Below are 22811 nucleotides of genomic sequence, written 5' to 3'. Positions count from 1 at the left end.
TCCAGTGGAGGCCCAGAAAGATTATTTGGGGTCTGAAGCTTCTCTTTTTATCAGGGGAGACTGGAAGCTGGGCCTGTTTAGTCTAGAGAACACTGTGAGGGGATCACATTAATGCATGTAAGTATCTCAAAGGTGGGTGCAAAAAGGATGGTGCCAGACTCTTTCCAGTGGTGCTCAGTGACAGGATGATGAGCAGTGGCCATACACTAACACACAGGAATTCCCCCTCAAAACGAGGAAGAACTTTACAGGGACAGAACACTGAACTGACTGCACAAGGAGACTGGATTCTGCCCTCTAGGAACATTCGAACCTCACCTGAACACGTTCCTGTGCACCTGCTGCCTTGGCAGGGGGGTTGGACTTGATTATCACCAGAGGTCCCTTCCAAACCAAACCGTTGTGTGATTTAGTGAACCTTTCCGGCGGCATTCCCCGCCTACACGGCGAGCACTGCCGGCACCGGCCCCGCAGACCCACAGAGCTGCACACAGCGCAGCCAAGCTTACCCTCCCACTGCCAGCCGCGCACATGGCGCCGGCCGGAAGCTGAGCCCAGGAGGCGCGGAGGGACCCGCCGGGCGCCCGCGGGGCCGCTTTGTCCCCCGCCCCACGCGGCCTCAGACGCCCCCAGCGCCGGGCCCCGCCGCTCCCGGCCTGCACCGCGGCGCGACGCGCGAGGCGCCGCTGACGTCCCAGCCCCGCCACTGGGCAGCGGCGCTCGCGTCACGAGCTCGCGCTGCTGAGTCAGCGGCCCACCGTCGCAACGCCCGGCCATTGGCTGCAGCAGCGCCGGGCCCCGCCCCCGCAGCCCGGTGGGCTTATAAAAGCGGCTCCGGCGCCCCCTCCGCGCCTCTAGCCCCGGGTGTCTGAGAGGAGAAAGATGCATCGACTCCGCTCACGGGCCTCCACGGGGATTTCTGCCTTTGCCGCCAGTTCGCTCTCCGTCTGCTCTCGCCAATCACCCCCGCTGCCCCGGCCCGAGAAGTCAGCCTCGCAGAGGCGTTGGAGTAAAAAGCGCTCCTGCTCTTCTATCGGCTGATTGTCGCTGATTCCCGGGCGGGGGGGAGCGGAGAGACCGAGACCCGGAGAGGGGCCGCGGGAGCCGAGCCGAGCGCCGCTGCGACCATGCCCAAGCCTAAGAAGCGGGGGAGCAACCACCAGCGCGGAGCCGGTGAGTGCGGCCGGACCGGCGAGTGGGGGCGCGGGGTCTAAGCGGCGTTTCCTGTGGCCGCGGGAGGGCCGCCCTGTCCGGCGGTGCCCCGCTTCCCTGCGGGCGGAGAGTGAGCAGCAGGACGGTCGGGCGCGGCCGTGGCCGTGGGGCGCTGGCGGGCCGGGCCGGGGCCGGGCGGCTGACAGGAGCCGTCCCTGAAACCGCCACCTCACGCCGCTGCGCGCATGCGCCGGGGGGCGGCGGGCGCGGCAGCGCTGGCGCCGACGGGAGCGCCCCGGGCCAGCGGCGGCTCGGGCGGCCCGGCCGCGCATCCGCCTGCTGCACCACCGCCAGCTGCTGCGGCTGCGTGTCGCCGTGTCGCGCCACCAAAGGCTGCATTGTCTTTAAAAAGAACCACTTTATTCTTAGCCTAATATAGGATGTTATAAAATAAGTGGTCTTCGTACAAATGCAGAATGTGCGTGTCTGAAGTGCTGATGCTTGGGGCAGAACGGAGGTTTCGTGGGGTGGTGAAGCATTGCGCTTCAAGCTAGCATAGCTGTGTGCATCGGTTTCTAGTACCAATTTTTCAGGAAGTGAGCAATTTATAGGGCGTTTCTGCAACTGCTCTTACTTTAGTTTGTGAAGAGCTTGCTGCCGTTCTTGCTACTTTTGTTGTATCTCTGTTTGGTAGCAACAAGAAGGTGGCCGTGTGAGAGATATGAGCTTCCAAGTTTGTTTACTCACATATTGGCGCGTAGGGGGGGGTTTAGGTTATGGTTAATGATATAAGTGGGTGCAGCTTAAAGCAGCAAAACTTCCGGAGTGTGACTAACTTCATTGGAAAGCACTTGGACACTGATCCAACTGAAAGTTGATTCTGCCTAGATAAAAACAGTTTTCTGGGGTTTTGGTAGTCAGGAAGCCTGCCTGAAGCTGGTTAGCCCTGTGTACAACCTTCTAAATAACTTAGAAAAAAGCTGAAAGAACGGAATTCAGAGTTTTGTAAATGATGTTTTGGGAACTGTTGGGGAAATAACAGATATGAAAAGGGACGTGACTATTGGTAAAAATGCTACTTACTTCAAAAAGTCTGAAGCTGTTGAGCTAAGGTCTTCTTGGTCCTGAGAGGGAAAACTTCAACTTCCCCTGTTGAAGCATTTGATGTTCTGGCTTGTACTTGTCATTCAGTAGTAAAAGAGTTGGACATTGCTGATGCTGTGCATACTGCACTTAATCCCATAAATCCTGCGTTGAACTGGGTAATGTATGTTTGCCTAAAGTTTTAACTCACATTCTCTTGAAGTTCCTCAAAATAAAAAAAATAAAGACTGTATGGCATTTTTTTAGGTAGCTCATTCTAGTAGTTAAATTAACACAGACCTGTTTTTAAAGCATAGTCACAGAAAACTGCCTTAATATGAAGTTGTTTGTAGAAAGAGCCTGAAATTACAGTAGGAACTGAGCCAGTATCTAGAGTAGGAATTGGACCGGTACTAGGTGGGCTCCTCCTCGCTATTAACAAATGATCTTCCAGAACAGAGCCAGCTAAGTCTTCAGAATAGGTAGGAGTAAAGGAATCAGCAGAGGATGGAAATGTTTCTGTGGTTGGGTCAGGGAGAGCTAATCCACTCTGGGAGAGTTTGGTTCTACTTTTGTTGCTCAGATCTTCCTTTTCCATATAAAAACTGACTGAACGATTGTATTCATCTTTCCCTAAGGTGGTCAGCCCAGAAATGTGCAGCCTTTTAGTGATGAAGATGCTTCAATTGAAACTATGAGCCACTGCAGTGGTTTCAGTGATCCTGCTAGCTTCACTGAGGATGGTAAATTCTTTTATTTATATTAATCTTTACTAAATCAGCTCCGGTTTTATGTTTTTAAGTTTTAAGTAGTAGACTGTAAGTAGCAGTAATGAAATAATGACATTGCATTAACACTATGTGATGGTTGATCACAGTGGCTATTGTTTTTGTTTGGTAGGAATATACTCCAGGTTTCATGAGCCTTGTGAAACTATCATGCACTTTTTTGTTAGAATAGAATATAGATATAGAGACAATAAGATATAGAGACAATAAAAATTTTAAGGTGAATTATGGCATGGATTTTCATAGCAGGTAGTTGAAGTGGTAAGAACTGCAGAAGCGTTTAAGATGGGAAGAGTTACATTTGCCTATTTTGAGCTAGCTTTATCTCCTTTATTATCTCTTCAACCTGGACTGCTCTAATGTAATTTTGTTGAGAGGAGGAGACCTAAAAGCCTGTGAAAGGGGGATAAGCAGGGAGCCATCTCTGGGTACGTGCTGCTCTTCACTGAGCTTGTGTTGCAGAGGTGTCTGATTGATGTCATATAGAACAGGCTGCTTTGACTCACTGCATCAGCTGTGAGCACTGCACTGTATTCCAGGGGTAGGTGTAGTGGACTGGATGAAAATGTGTTGTTGACAGGATTGGCTGATGGTCATTAGACAGGTATTTTATGTAAGACCTGATTTGCTCCCTCGTTCATTCTTGGCATGTGTAAAAGGCAGATCTAGAAACAGCCCAAAAGTATCAATAGGCCAGTTTTAATAAAAGTATTTTAGGGCACAGTCTGATGTAGTAGTTTAACACTGTTATGCTGCTGTGATACTGAAAAATTCTGTAGCTGTCATCTATATTAAGCTGCTTTTTTATTAGTGTTAAAAACATTGTGTTGGAACTACTCTGTCTGCTAATGAAATGTGTATCAGTAGGACTAAATTATTTCTTCTGGATTAGGGCCTGAGGTTGATGAAGAAGCCACTCAAGAAGACTTAGAATACAAGTTGAAGGGATTTATTGATCTTACATTGGACAAGAGGTATAGTCTGCTTTCTCTGATTTAATAAGGAAAATACACATCAAATCTTTTTCTATGCTTACTGAGCTTTTTTACTCTGGGGAGGACTTCTGGATCTAAAAAAAACTTTTTCCCTCTACCGATTTTTTAAGATCGGTTAGACTTTCCTAATATATTGAAGTAGAGTGGCTTTCCTTCCAGCCTGCAATATTACTGTGAACTCTTATCTCCAAACACAATTTTACAATCTCTGAGTAAGGAGGCAATTCAGAGCATTTCATTTCTTTGTGGTACTTCTGTGGATTACTCTACTATTTGGTGCAGACAGATACAGACCACGATAAAGCAAAGGCAGAAGTTAAGCTGATATGTGCTGATTCCAGGAGGTCTTCTTTCTCTCTTCTAACAGTGCGAAGACGAGACAAGCAGCCCTTGAAAGTCTGAAAAGTGCATTTTCTTCTAAAATACTATATGAATTTATCATGGAAAGGAGAATGACACTAACCGATAGCATTGAGCGCTGCATAAAGAAAGGTAATAAATGTGCATGCTATTAGAAAGAATGATCCCTATGAAATAGCACATCATTTAAAGGAAATTAAGATTGTGAATGTTCTCTAGTACTTTACAGAATGCTTAATAATTTAGGTAACATTACTTTTTAAATTTAGGTGTCACATTTTAACTGTCCTAGAAAATTACCTGAAATTATTTTCTAGGTATTGGTTTCTGGATTTCCACTTAAGTGCTTTCAGACTGTTATCTCTAAAAGATTAAAGGAGGAAATCAGTGCAAAAGGTGATTGCTCCTCACTGTTAATCCCTAGGTAAGAGTGACGAGCAGTGTGCAGCTGCTGGGCTGGCCTGTCTTCTGTGTGTGCAGATGGGGTCAGGAATTGAAAGCGAGGAGATTTTTAAGACCCTTGGTCCAGTTCTGAAGAAGATTGTCTGTGATGGAACAGCCAGTATCCAAGCCAGACAGGCTGTAAGTATGAAGTGTTTATTTGCCAGGCAGGGACAGAGGGCTGCGTTTGACCAGCTCACTATTGTGTAATCCAGAACTAAAGGTTACCGCATCAGTGTGTACTCATAATGTTGACATAAGCCTTGTATGACATGTAGCAGTTTTCACTGGCATAAAAAGTTTCACCTGAAGGGTGAACATGATTCTCTTCTTCAGCTATTATATATACTGCTTTGTGAAGTGTCTGAGTTCACTGTATCGCAGCTTCCTCACTGCAGTTCTGGCGGCTGATGTTGGGGTCCTAGAAGACATTTTCCCACTGAGTGATATATCCTTCTTGTGTTGATTTTATTCTGAAATTTAATTTTCTTTTTAAACAACACAGAAATGTTACTTAAACATTTACACTTATTTATGGTAAAATCACAAATAGCATATCTGGAAACTACATAAACAATACAGCCATACTACCAAAGGTATTTTTAAGTTACTTTTGCCCAGCCATCTCACCTATACATCAGTGGTATGCTTAAAATAATGAGGGAAGATTGTCCAGAGCTCTTGCCAGAAGTTTTACTTTTTCTTAAACTTCAGAGATTTAACTAATATTCTCCAACTTCCCTTTATCATCATGTGGCTGGCTACTCCTATTCTGGTCAAGCTATGGCACAACAGATACTGTTAGCTGCAAAAAGGAAGTAGTATTAGTTCAACAGCAAATAAACAAATAAAAGCTATTAAAGTTTATTTGTTCAAATGTAGTTTTGAGTCCTGTGTGGTTGGTGCAAGCATCACTTTCAAATGTTTTTTCACTTACTCTTCATAAGAGAAATGGATCTAGAATATGGGGCATATGCAACTTCTTCTGCAGGAGAAGTTGGAAAGTTCCTGGAAAGCTTTTCAAGGGCAGAATTTTCATGTTATTTAATTGTAACAGTGGTCAGAAGGGGAAAATATTTCCCACAGCTGTAAATAAATATCATATAGCTGTCAGCGTAATTTCTGCTTGTGAATCCTAGTGAGTTTTAAAGTGAGTGAAAAGAATGTCATGTGTAGCTTTTTCAGGGACTTTTTAAGCAATTTAAAAATAATAATACATGAAAAGTGAAGGTTTGTGAGTAACAAATGCTATAAAATCATCCTGAGAGTAGATGGGAATTGGAAGTTAAGGATTACAAAAAAGCTGAATTAAACAGGATTGAAGACTTCTAGACTCTCAAGGTTCTGTTACTCCAAACTTCAAAGGTCCCAAGTTTGAAAGTTTTGCCAACTGCAATGTTATTGTCAAATACTAACACTTTTTTCTTTTGTGTCTAGTGCGCAACCTGCTTAGGGATTTGCTGTTTCATTGTCACTGATGACATTACGGTGAGGATGATTGATACCTTTCAATGTAATAAACTGACAAGATGAAAATGTGTGACTCCTAAACCACTCCCATTATATTTTTCGCTCATACAGGAACTGTACTCTACTATGGAATGCCTGGAAAACATCTTCACGAAGGCCTATCAGCGAGATAGGGACACTAATGGTGTATCAAGTACCCATAATACTGTGCTTCACGTCAGTGCTCTCTTAGCATGGACACTGTTGTTGACCATTTGTCCAATGAACGAAGTGAAGAAGAAAATTGAAATGTGAGTATCTTCCTTGGAAAGTGGAGTTTGTGATGACTTTATGTGCAATGAAAGTGTCAGTAAAATTCAGATCTTAATGGAATATGACTTACTCCTCAGGCACTTGCATAAGCTTCCAAGTCTGCTGTCTTGTGATGATCTCAACATGAGAATAGCTGCTGGAGAAACACTAGCGCTTCTGTTTGAATTGGCACGTGAAACAGACGCCGTAAGTAGATGTCAGCAGCAGATGAAACCTTCTTTCATCGGGACAGTGATGAGACAAATTACTTAACCTGTGTTGCATAGCACCCTGGATCTCAACAAGTAGCAAATAATTCCATGGTTTGTGTTCTTTCTAGGGAGTCTGCCCCAGTCTAAGTGGGTATAGGAATAATTCACAGCTATTATTTTTTGCACTTAATTTTTATGTTGCAAAACTAGACCAATATAACTAAATGCATCAGCTACTACTTACCAGCAACTAGAAATATGGAATGCAAGATTTAAATCTAAATCCAACACCTGCTTTTAAAATAGAATTAAAAAAAGATACCTCTAGAGAGATTCCAGGATGAAACAGTATTGTTTACTGTAGCAGCACTATTCATCAAATGCTTATGCAGACAAATTTGAGTAATTCACAGCCTGCACAATTCTGCTCTCACAGCCAAAAATCTGTCATCAGGTAGAAAACTTGTTGACTTTAAGTACTGTTTTCTCAGTATTCTTACTTAGAGAACTTGAGAAGAATAACTCATATTGCATGATGGTTTCACAGCATTTGACTATTTCAGTTAAGAACTAGGCAGTCATTTTAAGGGGGAGAGTTTTAAAGAATTGGTATAAATTTCACACAGATAACAGTAATACTACATTTGGTGAAATTTCTTGGAGTTTTCAATTTGATTAGATGCAAGCTGCTTAATGTTAGCTTGGACACAGCTAAAGTTGTCTTTACATTCTTCAATATGCCTTATTAATTTTCAGACTTTTTTCTTGACAGCACTCCAGGAAACAGCCTCCCTCTGTTTGCGCATGGCACAGTTTGGGAGAATGGCCTGAAGGGCTCCCAGCTCAATCAAGGCTGCTGCACTTTGCCAGAATGCTGTCTAAAGTGAAAGGATAACTCCATTTAAGTCAGGAATCATGACACACTAGCACAGCATAGTCTGAAACAAGCAGTGCGGATTTGAGTCTCTTGGCTATGGAAGTCAACTTTGAAAGGAAAAAAAAATAAATGGGAACCACAACATGATCCTTTATTTGGTCAAGCTGACTGCAAGTAGTTAAAATCTTAAAATGTGTTAACAAATGAGACTGTATTTATTACAATCTCTTCTGTTTCATTGAGGAAATGCCTCTTTAATCGTTACAGATTGTTCTTATTGAATAAGAATATTGCAGATTGAAAATAGTTATATTTGCCTTTGACCAGTTCCTTTCAGAAAGCATGCAGTAAGCTCACTCTATTCAGTTGACATGACAAAACATTCAGATTAAGAAACCCCACAAACCACAAAACCTTGTTTTTACGTAAGTTTGCATACGTTCTTAGTAGTCCAGGTGAACTACTGCCAAATTATTAAATGCAGGGAAGAAAATATTAATATATACATAAAGCACATGTTAATAAAATGAATAGCATTAAGCTATTTATTACAGCTTACTTGAAGTGTTTTGTTAAACATTAAAAAAATACAACATGCTTCCTAATTTCCTATTCCATACAAGACTTACAGCTAAATATTCCATACTGTCAGTTAAATGGTGTTTCATGGTTTGCCTCTAGCAGCGTGAACTCTGTGCTAACAATTTTAAAGTGCCCTCAGCTTGTTGGCAGGAGTAGTTCAGCAGATCTGTTAAACAGTTGGAGTCTCTCAGAATTACAGAGTAGAACAGATTGGCAGGTGTATATGCACACTGACAGAGCTGTTGGGTTCACATGGCTGACCAAAATAGACTTTGTTAGTGCCCTTCCTGGTTAACTGGGCGATGTGACTTTATTCTTGTGGTTTCAATGCTGCAAATGGAACTGCAGAAGTGTTCTCTGTTTCTTTAAATAAAATGAGAAGTTGTTACTACATGCCCAAAATTTAAGGATATCCATTTTGTTTGCAAGGAAACAGGTTAAGGCCATAAAATAAACTAAAATCTAAAAAAAAACTTAAAGATTTTTTTTGTAACCTAGGATTTCTTTTATGAAGATATGGACCTTCTAACAGAGAAACTAAGAGCTCTGGCTACTGATGGAAACAAGCACCGAGCCAAGGTGGATAAAAGAAAGCAGCGTTCTGTCTTCAGAGATGTTCTACGGGCTGTTGAGGTGATTCTTTTGTCTTAGTTACAACCTAGATCTTCAAAATACATAGTGCACAATTTAGTGAAAACAATTTTATTATTAAACAGAATTACTGTTCAGTGAAAGACACAGGAAAAAGCTATTTTAAGTGAGACTTCATAGTCTGATCACATGTGGAATAGAATTGCTTTTTTAAGGAATGTTAAAGATACTGCGAATAGTTAAACATTGTGATAGCTAAGGAGAAGGCTTGGTGTAATTTGAAGTCATCTTTAGGATTCTGCCTTTAGAAGGATCTGAGTCACCCTATTAGCACTTGTTACATTCTGTTGTCCCAAACACAGCTACTCATACCTGTAAGGCTGAGACTGAACAAGGCTTAGAGACTGACCTAAAGGTGACTTCTGCACTCAGAACTGGTTTTCCTGAAGATAAGTCCAATTCTTAAAGTGAAAGTTCAGCATTTGTTTTTTCCAAAAGCTTTCTAATCATGAAGAATATCAGGTTCAAGATCTTAATGAGATTTTGGTGTGCATCTGCTTTATGAAGATATACAAAGCACATGTTTACTATGTAACTTGGGAGGTTTTGGTGTGCCAAATTTTTCAATGAAATTAAAAGTTCACTGAGATGTATAAAATTCCTAGTACAAAAGACTGTTTAAATTAAAATGATAGATGGTGTTTCCTTTGGTTTTTGTATAGGAGCGTGACTTCCCTACAGAGATGGTGAAGTTTGGACCTGAGCGCATGTACATTGACTGCTGGGTTAAAAAACAAACTTATGAGACATTCAAGGAGATTCTGGGGTCGGGGATGCAATATCATTTACAGGTGAGCTGCTTTTTGACACTTGCTCCCTGTCTGGCTTCTTTGGTGTAATTTAGTCTGAATTACAAAATCCTGAGTAGAACTTAGTGAAGTGATGAGCTTTGCATTTGAGGTGTTAAAAGACAGCATTTAAAATACTAACTGCAGTGAGCTACAGTGGTCTGGGTAAGCTGCTTCTGAGTTGTAGTCTGGGTGCGCTAGCTGAGTTATTGATTTCTCCAGGAAGTAAGAAATTTAAGCTGAATATCTTTTCTAGCTTCAGGGTTTTTTCTGAATCCTTATTATCTCTTTCATCAGAGTAGTGTAGTTGTCTGGCTGCTGTAAAGCTGCATGCATGCCTCCACCCTTCCTGTTCAAGCCTGTAAAAGAAAGGCAAAGTTTTGATCAAAAATAATGAACATAACTTGTAGCCCAATGACGACAACATACCAGAAGAGAAGGCATAAATCTTTATCTTCATTCTGGGAACTGCTTGTTTACCAGTCATCTGTTTACATTTGTAAACAGAAGCAGGAGCTGTAGCTTAGGAATGTATGCACCCAAATTGCTGTGATAGTCATGGAGTGAAAGTCTTCAGTCCTGTGTTAATTGACTTTGTGTGACTGAGGGAATAGCACGTTTTTCAGTTTTTTTAAGTACTGCTTTCACGGACATATTTTAAAACTGGTGTATTGTGAAACCACACAGGTCTGTTCTGCTGCCTGATTTTGTGTAGAACAGACCAGTGTCTCATATGCTGGGACAAAAATATATCAAAGGAGGCAGGAGGAGCTGTCTGTCTTCTCAAGGTGGCAGTTTTTGATTTTAGCCTTATTCTGGTTAAAGGAGGAAGTGTTCCTGACTTAATTGCAAAAGATAGCAGCAATTTGACACAAATCTTACTATTTCTTACTGGAATGCTTGTTATTTTACAATAGTCGACTTTAGAGACCTGATAATTAGAAGGGAAACTGATCATTTGGTGTGTTTCTTGTTTAGTCAAATGACTTTCTTCGGAATGTGTTTGAGCTTGGTCCACCAGTGATGCTGGATGCTGCGACGCTTAAAACTATGAAGATATCCCGTTTTGAAAGGGTAGGTTATTGCACCTTACTGAATTTCCTTCACTTCCTACTCTAAATTACTCCTACACTTCAGAAGCTGTCATTGTTACACTTGTCACTGTAGTTCTAAAAGTGCCTCATATTGTCCTGAATAAAACCCAGCCTTACTTGTATCCATCTATGAGCTCTTAGGTTTAAGATTAGATTTTAGATTTAGATTTTCCACTAGGCATGTGTCTGTTGTGTTTTTTCCAGGAGGTCTGGAGGTTGATGTGATTGCTGATGTGTACTAGATTCATGCTCCACACATGTGGAAGGAACTTGGTCTCTTCCGAGATATACATGTTTTTGGGGAGGGACCTACAGGAAACATTGGCAACTGAGTCTTTATGAAGCCAGTATCCTGAACTCTGCAATGATAAATGGGAGTTAGGAGGTTGGCCTTGTTCTGTTGATTATGAATACATTAATCCTGCATATAATTTGGGGAATGGTGCTATCAAGTTTAATCTGGGGGTAAGCATAACCTATGTGGTATCTGCTTGATGTTCAAGACTGACTGGCTTCCAGAACTGCTCATAGTCCAGCTTTTCTTATACAGGCCAAGTTTCTTTTATCTGTCTGTAGATACATATATATACTAAAATTAGCCTTTAGGGCAAAGATAGCATACAATAAATTTCAGAAGGCCTACCAGTTTACTTCAGAGTTTGATAAAAGGATATTTTAATTTGTTTTGTAACGTAAAAAATCTCTGAAGGACATCAGCTTTATGACAATATGTAATTATTGTTTCTTTTTGTATTTTGTAGCACTTGTACAACTCTGCAGCATTCAAGGCTCGGACAAAGGCTAGAAGTAAATGTCGTGATAAAAGAGCAGACGTGGGAGAATTTTTTTAGATTTCCTTTTCAATGGGGTTCAGTTTTCATAATTAAAATGAATTTGTAACGTTTGAAAGCATTTTTTAACTTCTGTCGTCAATTTGCAGTTGTGCACGGGTTTGTTACATATAATGTAAATATAATGCGTTTTGTTGTTTAGTTGCGTATACATTGTATATAGGTTGATACAACATTTGGTACAGGGATACATTATAATACTATACATTAGCCCCCCACTAGCTTCAAAGGTTGATTATGTTGTAACTGATGCATTAAATGGGGTGTATAACTGTAGTCAAATGCTGTGTGTCAGATTGGATTCTTTATATAAAGGTCAAGTAATTCATTGACCAGATGTTCTGGTAAGATTGTGCTAATATGAAAAGATGACTATGTTTGTGTGAAATTACAGTTACTGAACTTCCACTAGTCAAGTACTGAATGACAAATACATGCCTGCATGTAAAATAAAAGCAAGATTCTTGTGTTCCAAAATTAAATATTTAATTTTTTGAATAAAAATGTTATGTAATAACAATGTGTTATGTAATAAAGACACTAAAACCTAGATAGCTTGAGGTTCTGAACCTAAAGATCTATAAAAGTGCTTGTTTGAATAAAGATTCTTCTAATGTTTGTCACCAGATGAAGTAAACATTGCCTTGTAAACAACACTGGCCCCTGAAAACTCTTGCCTCCTCTGATAAGGGAAAGTTGGGGTTGGGTTGGAGTGGTGTGGGTTTTTTTTTCTCTCCTCGTTTCTGATTATATAGCTGAACCTCTTCCAAAGTCAATGCACACTGAGTTGTACTTTCTACTATACCTTTTTTTTTTACCCTTCAAATAATCCACAATGTAAGAACTTGTTTGGCTTGCAAAACTGATCACTGGGACTATAGCAAACTGTGATGATGAATGCATGTTCTCAGCGTCATACAAGTGGAGAAAAAACTGATCTTTGAATGAGAAGCTGTGTCCCTGTACTTGCCTGGCCTAAGACCATTCCCTTTGAGCTAAACTGTTCCCTCGAGCAAGTTGGTGTTTCCTCTGCTTTCTGCCTGGTCACCCTTGGCTGTTCTTTGCCAGACACTTTCGATAGCTTAGTGCCCAGAGTTTCTGCAGCACTGCCTGGCTGGGGGCCAAGCAGATGGTTGCCCTTTTCCCTGTTACACTGTAGCTGCCAGCCGCAGTGACCCAGGTGGCTTCCAGGGCTGTTGCAGAGGTGGCTCTTCTGCAGCCCTGCAGACATTGCTTGGCTTTGCAGAACTTTTCAAGCTTAGAACTGGAGAGGCTTTATCCTTCTCTTACAATTATGGTGGTGTCAGGAGTTTTTTGTGGAATGGAAGTCACACGGATTGTTTTTTTTTTTTTTCCTTCTGGCTTGCGCATCCTTATTTGGAGGGAGAACTTTCACGAGACTCCTGCAGAAAGGGAGCAATTCTGAGCAGCAGAACATGACAGGGTGGGAAATACGAGTCAGGTAATTTATTCTCTGTTGTTTCCTGAAAGGGAAATACATTTGTGGGCAGTTTAAAGGGATTCAGAATTTTAGACATTGGATGGCTTCAGAAAGGATTTGTTGTTTTGAGCTGCACTCCCTCTGTTTGTCAGCTGCTTGTCAATACGGTGTGCTGTAACACTGCCTTCTGCAATGTCAGTAAGGAAAAAAGTGATCAAAAGAACTGTCAGTAAAGGAGCAATTACACTACTCACCACCAGTTCATCAGAATTGATTTTTGAACATCTACGGATGCCAGACAAATTAGTCCACCATGTAATACTGTCCCACTTGAATTCATAAAGTATGCAGAAGGGGGAAAAGACCCTGGGTTTTCAAGTCTATGACTTAAAATACTCATGACTGCAATACTGTAGATATGACTCTTCTGCATAGCAAACTGGTTACTCATTGCTACAGTGTTGTAGATATGACTCTTCAGCATAGTAAATGCATTTTAGGCAAGCACTAAACCTAAGAGGTTTGGCACTAATCAAAGATTAGTGAAACTGATAGTCAGTAACAACCCTCATTCTCCATGATGGGGTATTATCAGTATTGCAATATAATAAAAAAGAGCTGTGTATGTGCTGATTTCTGTTTTAGTAGATTAATACAGTGAAGTGAGTATACTTAGCCAAGTTGAACTCTAAATATAGACTGAAAGGGGCAGTCTGTTTCATAGCTATCTTTATGGGTACTGCAGGACTGGACAGGTTCCTATGGGACTGAAAGTAGAGAGAGGAACTGCAGAACAAGTTTTCTTCACATGAAAACACTGGCTGATTTCTTCCATACTGGCACATTACCTGAATGTAATTATGTTGTAAGTAATGCTTCATTCTCCTGTTTTTTAACCTTTTAGATTTTATTTCCTTTTTTTTTTCTGTGAAGAATTTTCAGTGTGTTCTCATTCCAAGGTTTTTGGTTTGTTGGTTTGTTTTTTTTTTACCACAACAACTTAAGAAAAAATTTAAAAGTTGTATTTGGGGGAAAAAAATCTTTAGGCAAGGTTAAAGTAAAAGATAAAGTGAATGCGAAGTTCCTAATGTTTAGATTGGTTTGTTGGGAAAATAATCAATACTTTTGTCCAGTGACACTGATGTTTGTGTCCTTTCTCCTTCACCATGTCAGTGGAATCAAACAAAAGTAATACAAACTTTTTTGAATTTACAATGGTAATCTTTACTGTGTTTACATGTGCAAATACTTAAATAATTAGTAGTAAGTGCAGAAACATATAATCCATAATACTAATGAATCAAAGGTACTCACATTTATTACAGATCAAGTTGTTAAGAAGAGTCTTCCCTGAAGCTGTGGGGAATTCTTAATCAAAATAGAGAAACAACTGCTCTTCAGAATCTAAAAATAACCAAAAGCCTTTGTGCATGAAGTGGTAACTTTTAGCACACCATTCAAACCCGGGCTTCGTCATTGCATTGGCTGAGGATATGCATTTGGGGAGAGAGCAGAGCAGAGCCAGCTCTGGTGGGGATGTGGCTCACAGACTGTGCTGTCTGGTGCCACATCATGTTCTACAAGGAAGGACAGTGGACACAGCCATTTGTCCTGAAGTTACTGCTGCATACCTAAAAATCACATACTAGGTAAAGTTAACCCCTATTATGCCAGCTTTTCTGCATTTTCTTTGTACTTTGAAGCAACACTTCTGAACAGAGAAAAAGATAAGTTGTAATCTTTTCTTATGAGCTGTTAAAAAGAAATATGAAAATATCCATATAGTCCTGTCAGTCTCCACTAGCAGGAGAACAAGCCTCCTTGTCAGGACTGGTTTCAGTGCTTGGGCTCCAGACTTACTGGGGCTCATTGAACGTCTATTTTGTGGTGTGCTCTTACAACAATCTTCTTTTGGTTCATTTGGTTTGATGAGGGAAGGAGTGAGTATTTTTTGTAAACAATCAGGGCTCAAATTTTAGGTTTTTAATTTAAGTGTTATATTAGGAATCTGGTCACACTGAGTTCTATGTTCCTTGGAGAGGAAACAGGGGTTCAGAAGCTTATAAAGAGGACAGTTACACCCATCTAGGATTCAAAAATCCCCCTTAGATGCTTAACACGTCATCCAGGGAGGTTTGCTTCCCACCAAGTGCTGATTTATGTTGGCAGATAAAATAGAACTTGAATTCTTTATAAAATACTAAATGGGTAACATGCGTTCTACTCCAAATTTAAACTAACCTGTGGAGGCTCCCTCCTTACATTCACTAGCAAGAAAAATGTACATTTATGCCGTGTTTCTAAGGTAAGAAAGGTATATCTTAGAATAAGAGGGATATCCCCTGGAGAAATGTATTTTTCTTCAATAATTACATAGGGAGTCATCAGTGACAATTGTAGACAAACATGCCTACTTAGGGTGCCTGCATCTCCTTATGGCTGGAAGTGTAGTTTGTTTCTAGAAGACATTTTTGCAGAGTAGTATAAAAAAAAGCAAAAGACTTTTTGCTCTTATGATTCCTTATGATAAGGAATAATGTGCAATACATAGCAGCTACCTTCCTAGGTACTGCTTATTTTCTATATATAATCTTCCAAAACTGTATTCATATTAAGAATCAGTCACCGAGTTAATGGACCCAGACTATACAGAGAAACTGTTTTTACTAATTGAACCTCATCCAGTGCCTTTTTTGAAGCAAGGGGTATTAGTCTGAAAAAAATTTTTTTAATTAGTCCAAAACTGTGTGAAGTAGAACTGCATTACAAGACTACCTTTTTTGTTCCATTTTTCACAAATAATAACTTTATAGTGATATTCTAAGGTGTGTAAACAGACAGATACTCTTGTTGTTTATCTCCTACATTCATACCTGCTTTCCATGTCTTTATCTCACAATTACTTGATGCTGAGAGAAGAGGACCTGAATTACATCCTTTCTGGAAGTGTTTGACTTTTCACAGTGGTCAGGATCTCACACCACCTCTTACCAAGTACTCACTAAATCAAAGGATAATATACTAAATAGGTACCATTCAAATCAAAAGTACCATTCAAAAGCCAAACTGACTTTTCTCTTTCTCTCTTTCCCCATACACATACATACGTGTAAAAGCAAAATGTAAAAATGAAATGTTTTAACCATCAGAGATTTCCAAGAATAAACAAGTGCTATGTATTGAGCTATCCCTGCCTTCAAGATCTAGTAAGTGTGCTGGTCCTTCAAATCTCTGGTTTTTAAGGATTTCAAGGATCATTTAGGCTGCTCAGTATTTCCTTAGAACAGGATACCAACTGTTACAAGTTATTTTCTGTAGTCATGTGTTAATTTACCTTTTAAATTATTATTTCTGTTAGAGACAATGGAGAGGCCTACCTTGGAATTTAACCTGCCTGATACTCATGAAGAAGGAAAACTTTATGTAGTTGATTCCCTAAACAACCTAAACAAACTAAATGTTTGTCCAGCTGAATCCCAGCATTCACTAGGTATGTATGATAGGTGATCTGTGGATTTCTGTATATACAATCCATAATGTGCATCACTGATGTCAGCAACCTAAGAGGCCAATAGGTATGCCAAGCTCTCTACTGAAAATTGTAAGAAAAAGATTGCAAATGGCATAATTTAGACAGATCAGACAATCATTTGGCTGCCCCTGCTGAGTATTTCCGCTTTAGGTTCCTGAAAATCCTTGCGTTTAGTTAGGGATTTACTGTCAAACCTGAACTTATCTTCCATTTCAGCTGGGATTTATGAGGTGATCACTTGCAGGATAATGTCTGTAGTAATGCCCAATCTACACCTACAAAATAAATAGCATCATAGCTCTTCCCAAGCCTAAAATTCATATGTGGCAATAGAAGCAGCTAAGAATTTCTGTTCATTCCTTTAAGACGCATCTCCTAAGAACTCAAACCAGTTACCTGAAATATCCTGTGAAACCTTTAAGCATTTTACTTTCCAGACTTTCTTTACTTACAGTTTCATTTATGGCTCCCACATTTCTACTGGTGTGATAAGGATTTTGCCTTTGATTTCTCACAGCAACAAGAATATTTTCACCCAGTAATAGCTACAATCGGAGTTCTTTGTGACCTGAGAATATGTTAAAACATGGAGCCCTTCAGCAGCATTCACATAACAGTATTTGAGTCTGCTTTTATTTCCCTTATTGTAATGGCAAGTTTGAATGAAGGATTGTTTAGTTCAACGGCTATGTTGAAATGTGTTTTGAGTAGTCATAACTTAATCATGCTTCTAGTTATGGGTCTTAAATGTTTTCACATTACTTCTGTTTCCAAGTCTCCAAACTTTTCCTAATCCAACCAACTAGAGTGGTGCTGGTTTCTGCATTTAACGCAAGTATTTTAGACATAAAGTACAAAATTCTCATATGCAGATTATCTTGATATTGGCATTTCTACACATAGAAAATGAGACAATGGCATACACCAATTTTAATGTTAAAGAAACTCCTTTTAGTGTAACTGTTTTGCTTTCTTTTGCAATTTTATTGGACAGTATTATTTACTTTTTGGGTGAATATATAAGGTTATGTTGAAACATATGTGATTCTCTCGAATAATCACATGCATACCCATCCCTAAATTTCAGCAGTAAAAAATGGTAGCTTAATACGTATTTTTTTCATAAATTTGTAAAATCCTTTAGTTCTTTTAGGATTATTCTTTTAATGTAGCTTTTAAGCTTGGAGAGTCTGCTCATCCTGTCAGCTACCTTACTCAGCAGCATAAAACTCTGGTTCTTTTGCCAGAAAATCAGAGACTTGTCAAAAGCTGTGTAAAATTATATACTGTTTGGTTGCTTCAGTAGGAGCCATGCAGTAATTTCATGTTTTAGCTGATAAAATGTTTGCAGTGTTTGCAGTTTGACAAGAATATGTTCTTACCAATTCCTCACAACACTTCAGTCTGGCATGTTCAGCCTGATGAAACAGTAAGGCAGAGCAAGTTCAGACCACTTTTGAGACTGCTACTGATAACTTAGGGTGCTTGGCAGGCAGCAGTAGCAGGCCCTGCCTATTCCTACAATTCTGATTACAAAGCAATGTTGGTGCAGACACTTAGTATATGGTGCATTTGTTTTGAATGCTAAGGAAACAGTAGAACCTCAAAGTACAAATATGAAAATATTTCAGCTTACTCATGGGCAGAGTGTGTTAAACACAAAATAAAGAAAAACAGAGATATTCCCAGAGCTCTATCAGCTCAGTGAATTGCTCAGTCCTAGTAGGGTCATTATTAAAGTGCTGTAATGGCATATGCAGCCTTTCCTCAGCTTTATCACTACAGGCTCAGTTGCAAAGACCTCAGAGATTTCCACCAGCTAAAACAAGAACATGATCTAGAAATACATTTTTCACAGATGCACACACTACTCTCCCTTTCAGAATGGCAAGACAGCAATTACAGAAGGATAAATTACAGTAATTTGCATGTAATTTTAGTATGTATGAGACTGACACCAAAGTGAAATTACATTAGCTTCCTCCTCCCTCCAAAGCAAAAAATAACCCAAATCTTTGTAAGTTATTACAGTAGTATACAAACTTAAGATTAAACAAATCTTGCTCAAGTGTAATTTTTTTACATTCACATGAATTTCCTCATGGTGTTCACTTGTCTTGTTATCTTTGGGGCTTACTGCCACCTCGCATTGATTGCAACTCTTTCTATCAGTGAAAGTGCTGACTTTCCCTATATATGCAGCACATTCTTCAAAAAGCAACGAACTGACTTGTTGAGCTGATTCAAGGTCAGCATTGCAAGTGCTTTTCCATTTCCCCCTCATTCTTCCTGTGCTTAAAGGACAACATGTAATCTATATGAGAGTCTGTCCTATTCTTAACAATTGGTAGGATAGGCACCTAATTTTTTACTGGAATGAAACCAAAAAATCCTAAAGATGAAGAAGAATATTGAAAACATTTGTTTTAAGATAAAACAGTCAAGACCTACATTCATTCTATCCAACATTAAGAGCTTAACTTAGGTATTTACTTTGGGAAATTAATCATTCCAGGGATACTTCTCATTAAACAGAAAAAGAAGCATATCTAGAGGATGAATGTGAATGATGAATCTGTACCTTAGTTTTCAATATGAATTTCACTTTCTTCCCTTTTGAAAAGGTTAAATGCAATCAAGCCCTTACAAATCTCCCTGATGAAAACTTCATTGCAACCTTTGAAAATGTGAAACAGCTGTAAAACTCTGAACCACAAAACAGGTCACAATCAAGAAAACACTGTATTTCAACAACAGAAACATTTTTGTTGAACGTGTTCCAACAGCTATAAAAGATATATAATTTTTTTGTATTTCCAAATTCAAGCTGAGTTCATAAGCTTGATTTCTTCCCTTTTCATGAAATGTCACAGGAAATAAAATCTGTTGACCAAATATACGATGTATTCTACATCATTTCATGAAGCCAGAAGCATTTTGTCATGCTTACCCTAACCAATCTTAAAAAACTGTATCACCAAATGATTTTGTCATCTCTTAACAGATGAGGAAGAGAACACTGGTGGTACTGGAGAAAGTATGGCAGGGAGCAACACAAGAAACCAATGTTTGTTCTTCATCACCTTTATTCTTACTTTGATCATCACTTTGGCACTTGTTTCATTTGTAATATTCTTAATATGTAAGTAAACCAAAGAGTAGTTCTTAAAAATGTAGGGACAATTGGTTAAAGAACTTTGCTGAAATGTGTCATGCTACCTCATAACATGTTACTCCGATATTTGCATGGTCAGAGGCTTTGGCTGATTCTGGGCACTGGGTTGTGGTCCTGGGGGCAGAAGCACAGGTAAACACTCTCTCAGGGCTAAAAGGCACAATTTTATTCTTAGTGCTAAGGATTTGTCATCTTCAACAGCTGTGAAGAATTTATCTCAGCAGCATTATAATGTGTTGCTAAAAATGCTGACTGGAAATGAAATTAAAATTTAAAGATAATTATATGGCAGTGAGATACATAGGCAATGTGCCTTCCATTCCATCCCAGATAAAACTCAGTACTGGGGTCATTCCACTGAAACTGGAATTTCACCCAGGCTACTAGCACTTAAATCAGGCTACCTTAAGGAAGACCTGACCCTTTGCCATCAAAGTACTGACTAGAAATTTATTTCGAACTAAGAAAATCTTAAGCATAAGAAAAAGAATTAGACATTTATCAAGATTTGCATGTAGTATTGAGTCTGTAGATACAATTACTGTTCCAATTTTTTAGAATTGGATTAGAATTTTAGAATTACTGATCAGATGGGCCTAGCTAAAGACATGGCTGCTTGGTGGAACCCTTGTCATCTTGGGGTTTTCTGAGCTAATATTATTGAACAGAATCTGAGGTGCATTATTTCAATTTATTAGTCTATTTTGAAAGAATTGGAACCCATATGAAAGTATATTTTCTTATATCCTTTAGTAGGGAATTTGCTGAAACATAGCAAAAATACAGATTTTTCTTTTAGGCCAGGAAATTCTAAGCCTTGACTAAATTTTTTTACAGGCAATCAAAGAAATATCAAGCAAGTAAAGAATGTAAATTAGATTTTAAGTAAGATGATTGTGCTGTCCTAATTAAAATACCTCATACTTGAATTTCAGATTTATTTAACATGGAGATGCTAAAAGTAGAGCCTTGGTATAGAAAAATTAGTAATGGGTTTCTCTAGTGGAAAAATTATAAAGTGAAAACCTTTCTTACAAGAATTAAAGCAGTTTGCTTTGGCTCAGGTTGGTGGAGGCCTGTGGTTTTTGAAACTGATTTCCAGTGCTGTTTCAGTTTATGTTACAATGCTTTATGAGATACATGTAGATATAGTGTGTTATATTATCTGAGATGCTTGCAAACTACATGCATTTAGCATTGTTGCTATTACACTTAAGCTTCAAAACCCATGGGCAAATTTTTTTAACTTCAGAAGCCCAAAATAAAAATAGCTCCAAAAGTGCATGTTGCTGTGTCAGAGGAGGCTGGCCTCAAAATGCCAGTATTAGCATGAATTTTTCTTTAATTTAAAATGAAATACATGCACATACTTACCACAAATTGATAAGATATTTCCCTGTGGACGCTGATGGATATGCTCCTGAAAACTGCAAAAATTATTTGAGCCATATATGATTTTATTACACTGCACTAAACTAACAAAAGAATCCAGCAAATAAGCAAAAAAGAATGTAGTGAGCAGGTAAACCCACCAGATGTATAACTTCTTATTAGGTTCTGCCATTTTTTTCCTGTTTAATATTTTTTGTCATTGTAATTCCTTACAAAGTCTCACAGGAATACAAGTGAGGGTAATGATGCTTTTGACTTAAATATTGCTAATTTAATGTGGTACATTTTCCTTTTCAAGTTCAAACTAGAAATGAGGTGGACCAAATATCAAGCAGACTACTATCTGAAAAGAAGAACATAGAAGAACTGAAGAAACTTAACAATATTATATTAAAGCATCTAAATCAATCCAGAATTAAGGAAAAGCCTTCTGATCTTCGTGATTACCTCTTTACCCACACTGGACTCAAAGTCTCTGGGGAATAAATCTTCTTTTGAAAGAAATTCAGCATATTCATAACTCAGATTTTTCACATATGGTGCACAAGTTGCTGAAACGTGTTTGCTGAAACAGCCAGCTGAATGAAAAATATTATAAATATTTTAAAAACAAATAAATATTATAAAATAGTATTTTATGCTGTTTTACCTGGACATAGATTTGTAATACTAAGCCCATATGATTCACAGTAAACAACAGATTGTCAATTTAGGGCAAGACTTCCAGATTCCCTGTGCATTGTAAATCATAGGGGTAAGGGTTTTACTTCAAATGCAAGTGAATGATCACAGGAAATCACGAGTTCTATTCACATGATTCCAGCATGACCTTGTTCACTTAATCATTCTTCTGTTACCTTTGTACAAGCTTTCTGTTTGTTTCTATTACTGTTTATATTTAAGGATAACTTCAGATTTCATAACTTATAAATAAATCCATTTCTGGTCTAGTTTTGTGATTTTCCCTTCTGTGCATCTAAATATACTGATATACTACTCATTTGTGGGAAAAAAACCCACAAACGACAAGAGCACAACAAAAATAAACCTTGAATAAGAAACCCTTTCATAAGATGCCGTAATCATCCCAAATTTGTATTGATAGTGAGTGTTCTTTCATGGAAAATGTGTTTAGAGGACTCAGTCTGCTAACGTCACAGCATCATTCACAGCCACTCTATCTCATAGCAATGCCAATACATTGTACTCACAATTTGCAGGTGAAGCCCAAGTGTTTTTATAAAGTGATGTGAGGAAAATACTACATGTTCTTGCACTCTCCCCTATAGTCGCTGCTGGTCACCATCAGAGAAGGGCCAGATGAAATATGGTTGGAACCTTCATGGGTTTAATGTCAAGCAATACCACAGAGGCTAAAAGGAGCCTCCCTCTCTGAATTTACACAGTTGTGGAGACAGACACATGAAAGTGTGATCACATAAGGGACTGCTGGGTTGCTTTGTCATTTTTAGTATTCAGAACCTTCTACTGAAATATACATTAAGAAGGCACCTCCATAATCAAGCAATAAATTGGTTACTCCCATCATGAAGGTGAAATGGCAGCTGACCCTATGGAATATGTCCAACATCTTCTCTTTTACTTTAAGTTCTCATTCTCATCCAATTTTTTTTTA

General features: G+C 39.0%; 2 protein-coding genes across 8 annotated transcripts; both read left to right on the top strand.

Moving 5' to 3' along the window:
* The first annotated feature begins 842 nt into the window (after positions 1–842).
* On the top strand, positions 843–12155 carry IFRD1 (interferon related developmental regulator 1). Of its 4 annotated transcripts, XR_010743601.1 has the most exons (13): positions 843–1173; positions 2874–2978; positions 3916–3997; positions 4386–4510; positions 4803–4960; positions 6257–6307; positions 6401–6579; positions 6679–6787; positions 8750–8884; positions 9565–9693; positions 10669–10764; positions 10989–11249; positions 11546–12155. XR_010743601.1 is itself a non-coding variant. In XM_066319003.1 (12 exons), exons 1-12 carry the CDS (start codon positions 1128–1130, stop codon positions 11633–11635), a joined length of 1305 nt encoding a protein of 434 aa, XP_066175100.1. In that variant the 5' UTR covers positions 843–1127; the 3' UTR covers positions 11636–12155. The 4 variants fall into 4 exon arrangements, 3 of the variants coding, with proteins under 3 accessions (XP_066175100.1, XP_066175101.1, XP_066175102.1); XM_066319003.1 differs by lacking the exon at positions 10989–11249; XM_066319004.1 differs by lacking the exons at positions 6257–6307; positions 10989–11249.
* A 941-nt stretch (positions 12156–13096) lies between these two features.
* Positions 13097–21679, top strand: LSMEM1 (leucine rich single-pass membrane protein 1). Of its 4 annotated transcripts, none has more exons than XM_066319006.1 (5): positions 13097–13941; positions 14402–14725; positions 16435–16566; positions 19613–19750; positions 21474–21679. In XM_066319006.1, the coding sequence occupies exons 3-5, from the start codon at positions 16440–16442 to the stop codon at positions 21659–21661; spliced, it is 453 nt and encodes a 150-aa protein (XP_066175103.1). In that variant the 5' UTR covers positions 13097–13941; positions 14402–14725; positions 16435–16439; the 3' UTR covers positions 21662–21679. The 4 variants fall into 4 exon arrangements, with proteins under 4 accessions (XP_066175103.1, XP_066175104.1, XP_066175106.1 ...); XM_066319007.1 differs by having other exon boundaries at positions 14383–14725; XM_066319009.1 differs by lacking the exon at positions 14402–14725.
* The last annotated feature ends 1132 nt before the right edge of the window (positions 21680–22811 follow it).

This window comes from Sylvia atricapilla, chromosome 5 (genome assembly GCF_009819655.1).
Source record: "Sylvia atricapilla isolate bSylAtr1 chromosome 5, bSylAtr1.pri, whole genome shotgun sequence".
Taxonomy (NCBI): Eukaryota; Metazoa; Chordata; class Aves; order Passeriformes; family Sylviidae; genus Sylvia; species Sylvia atricapilla.
This window is presented reverse-complemented; position numbering and strand designations above follow the sequence as displayed.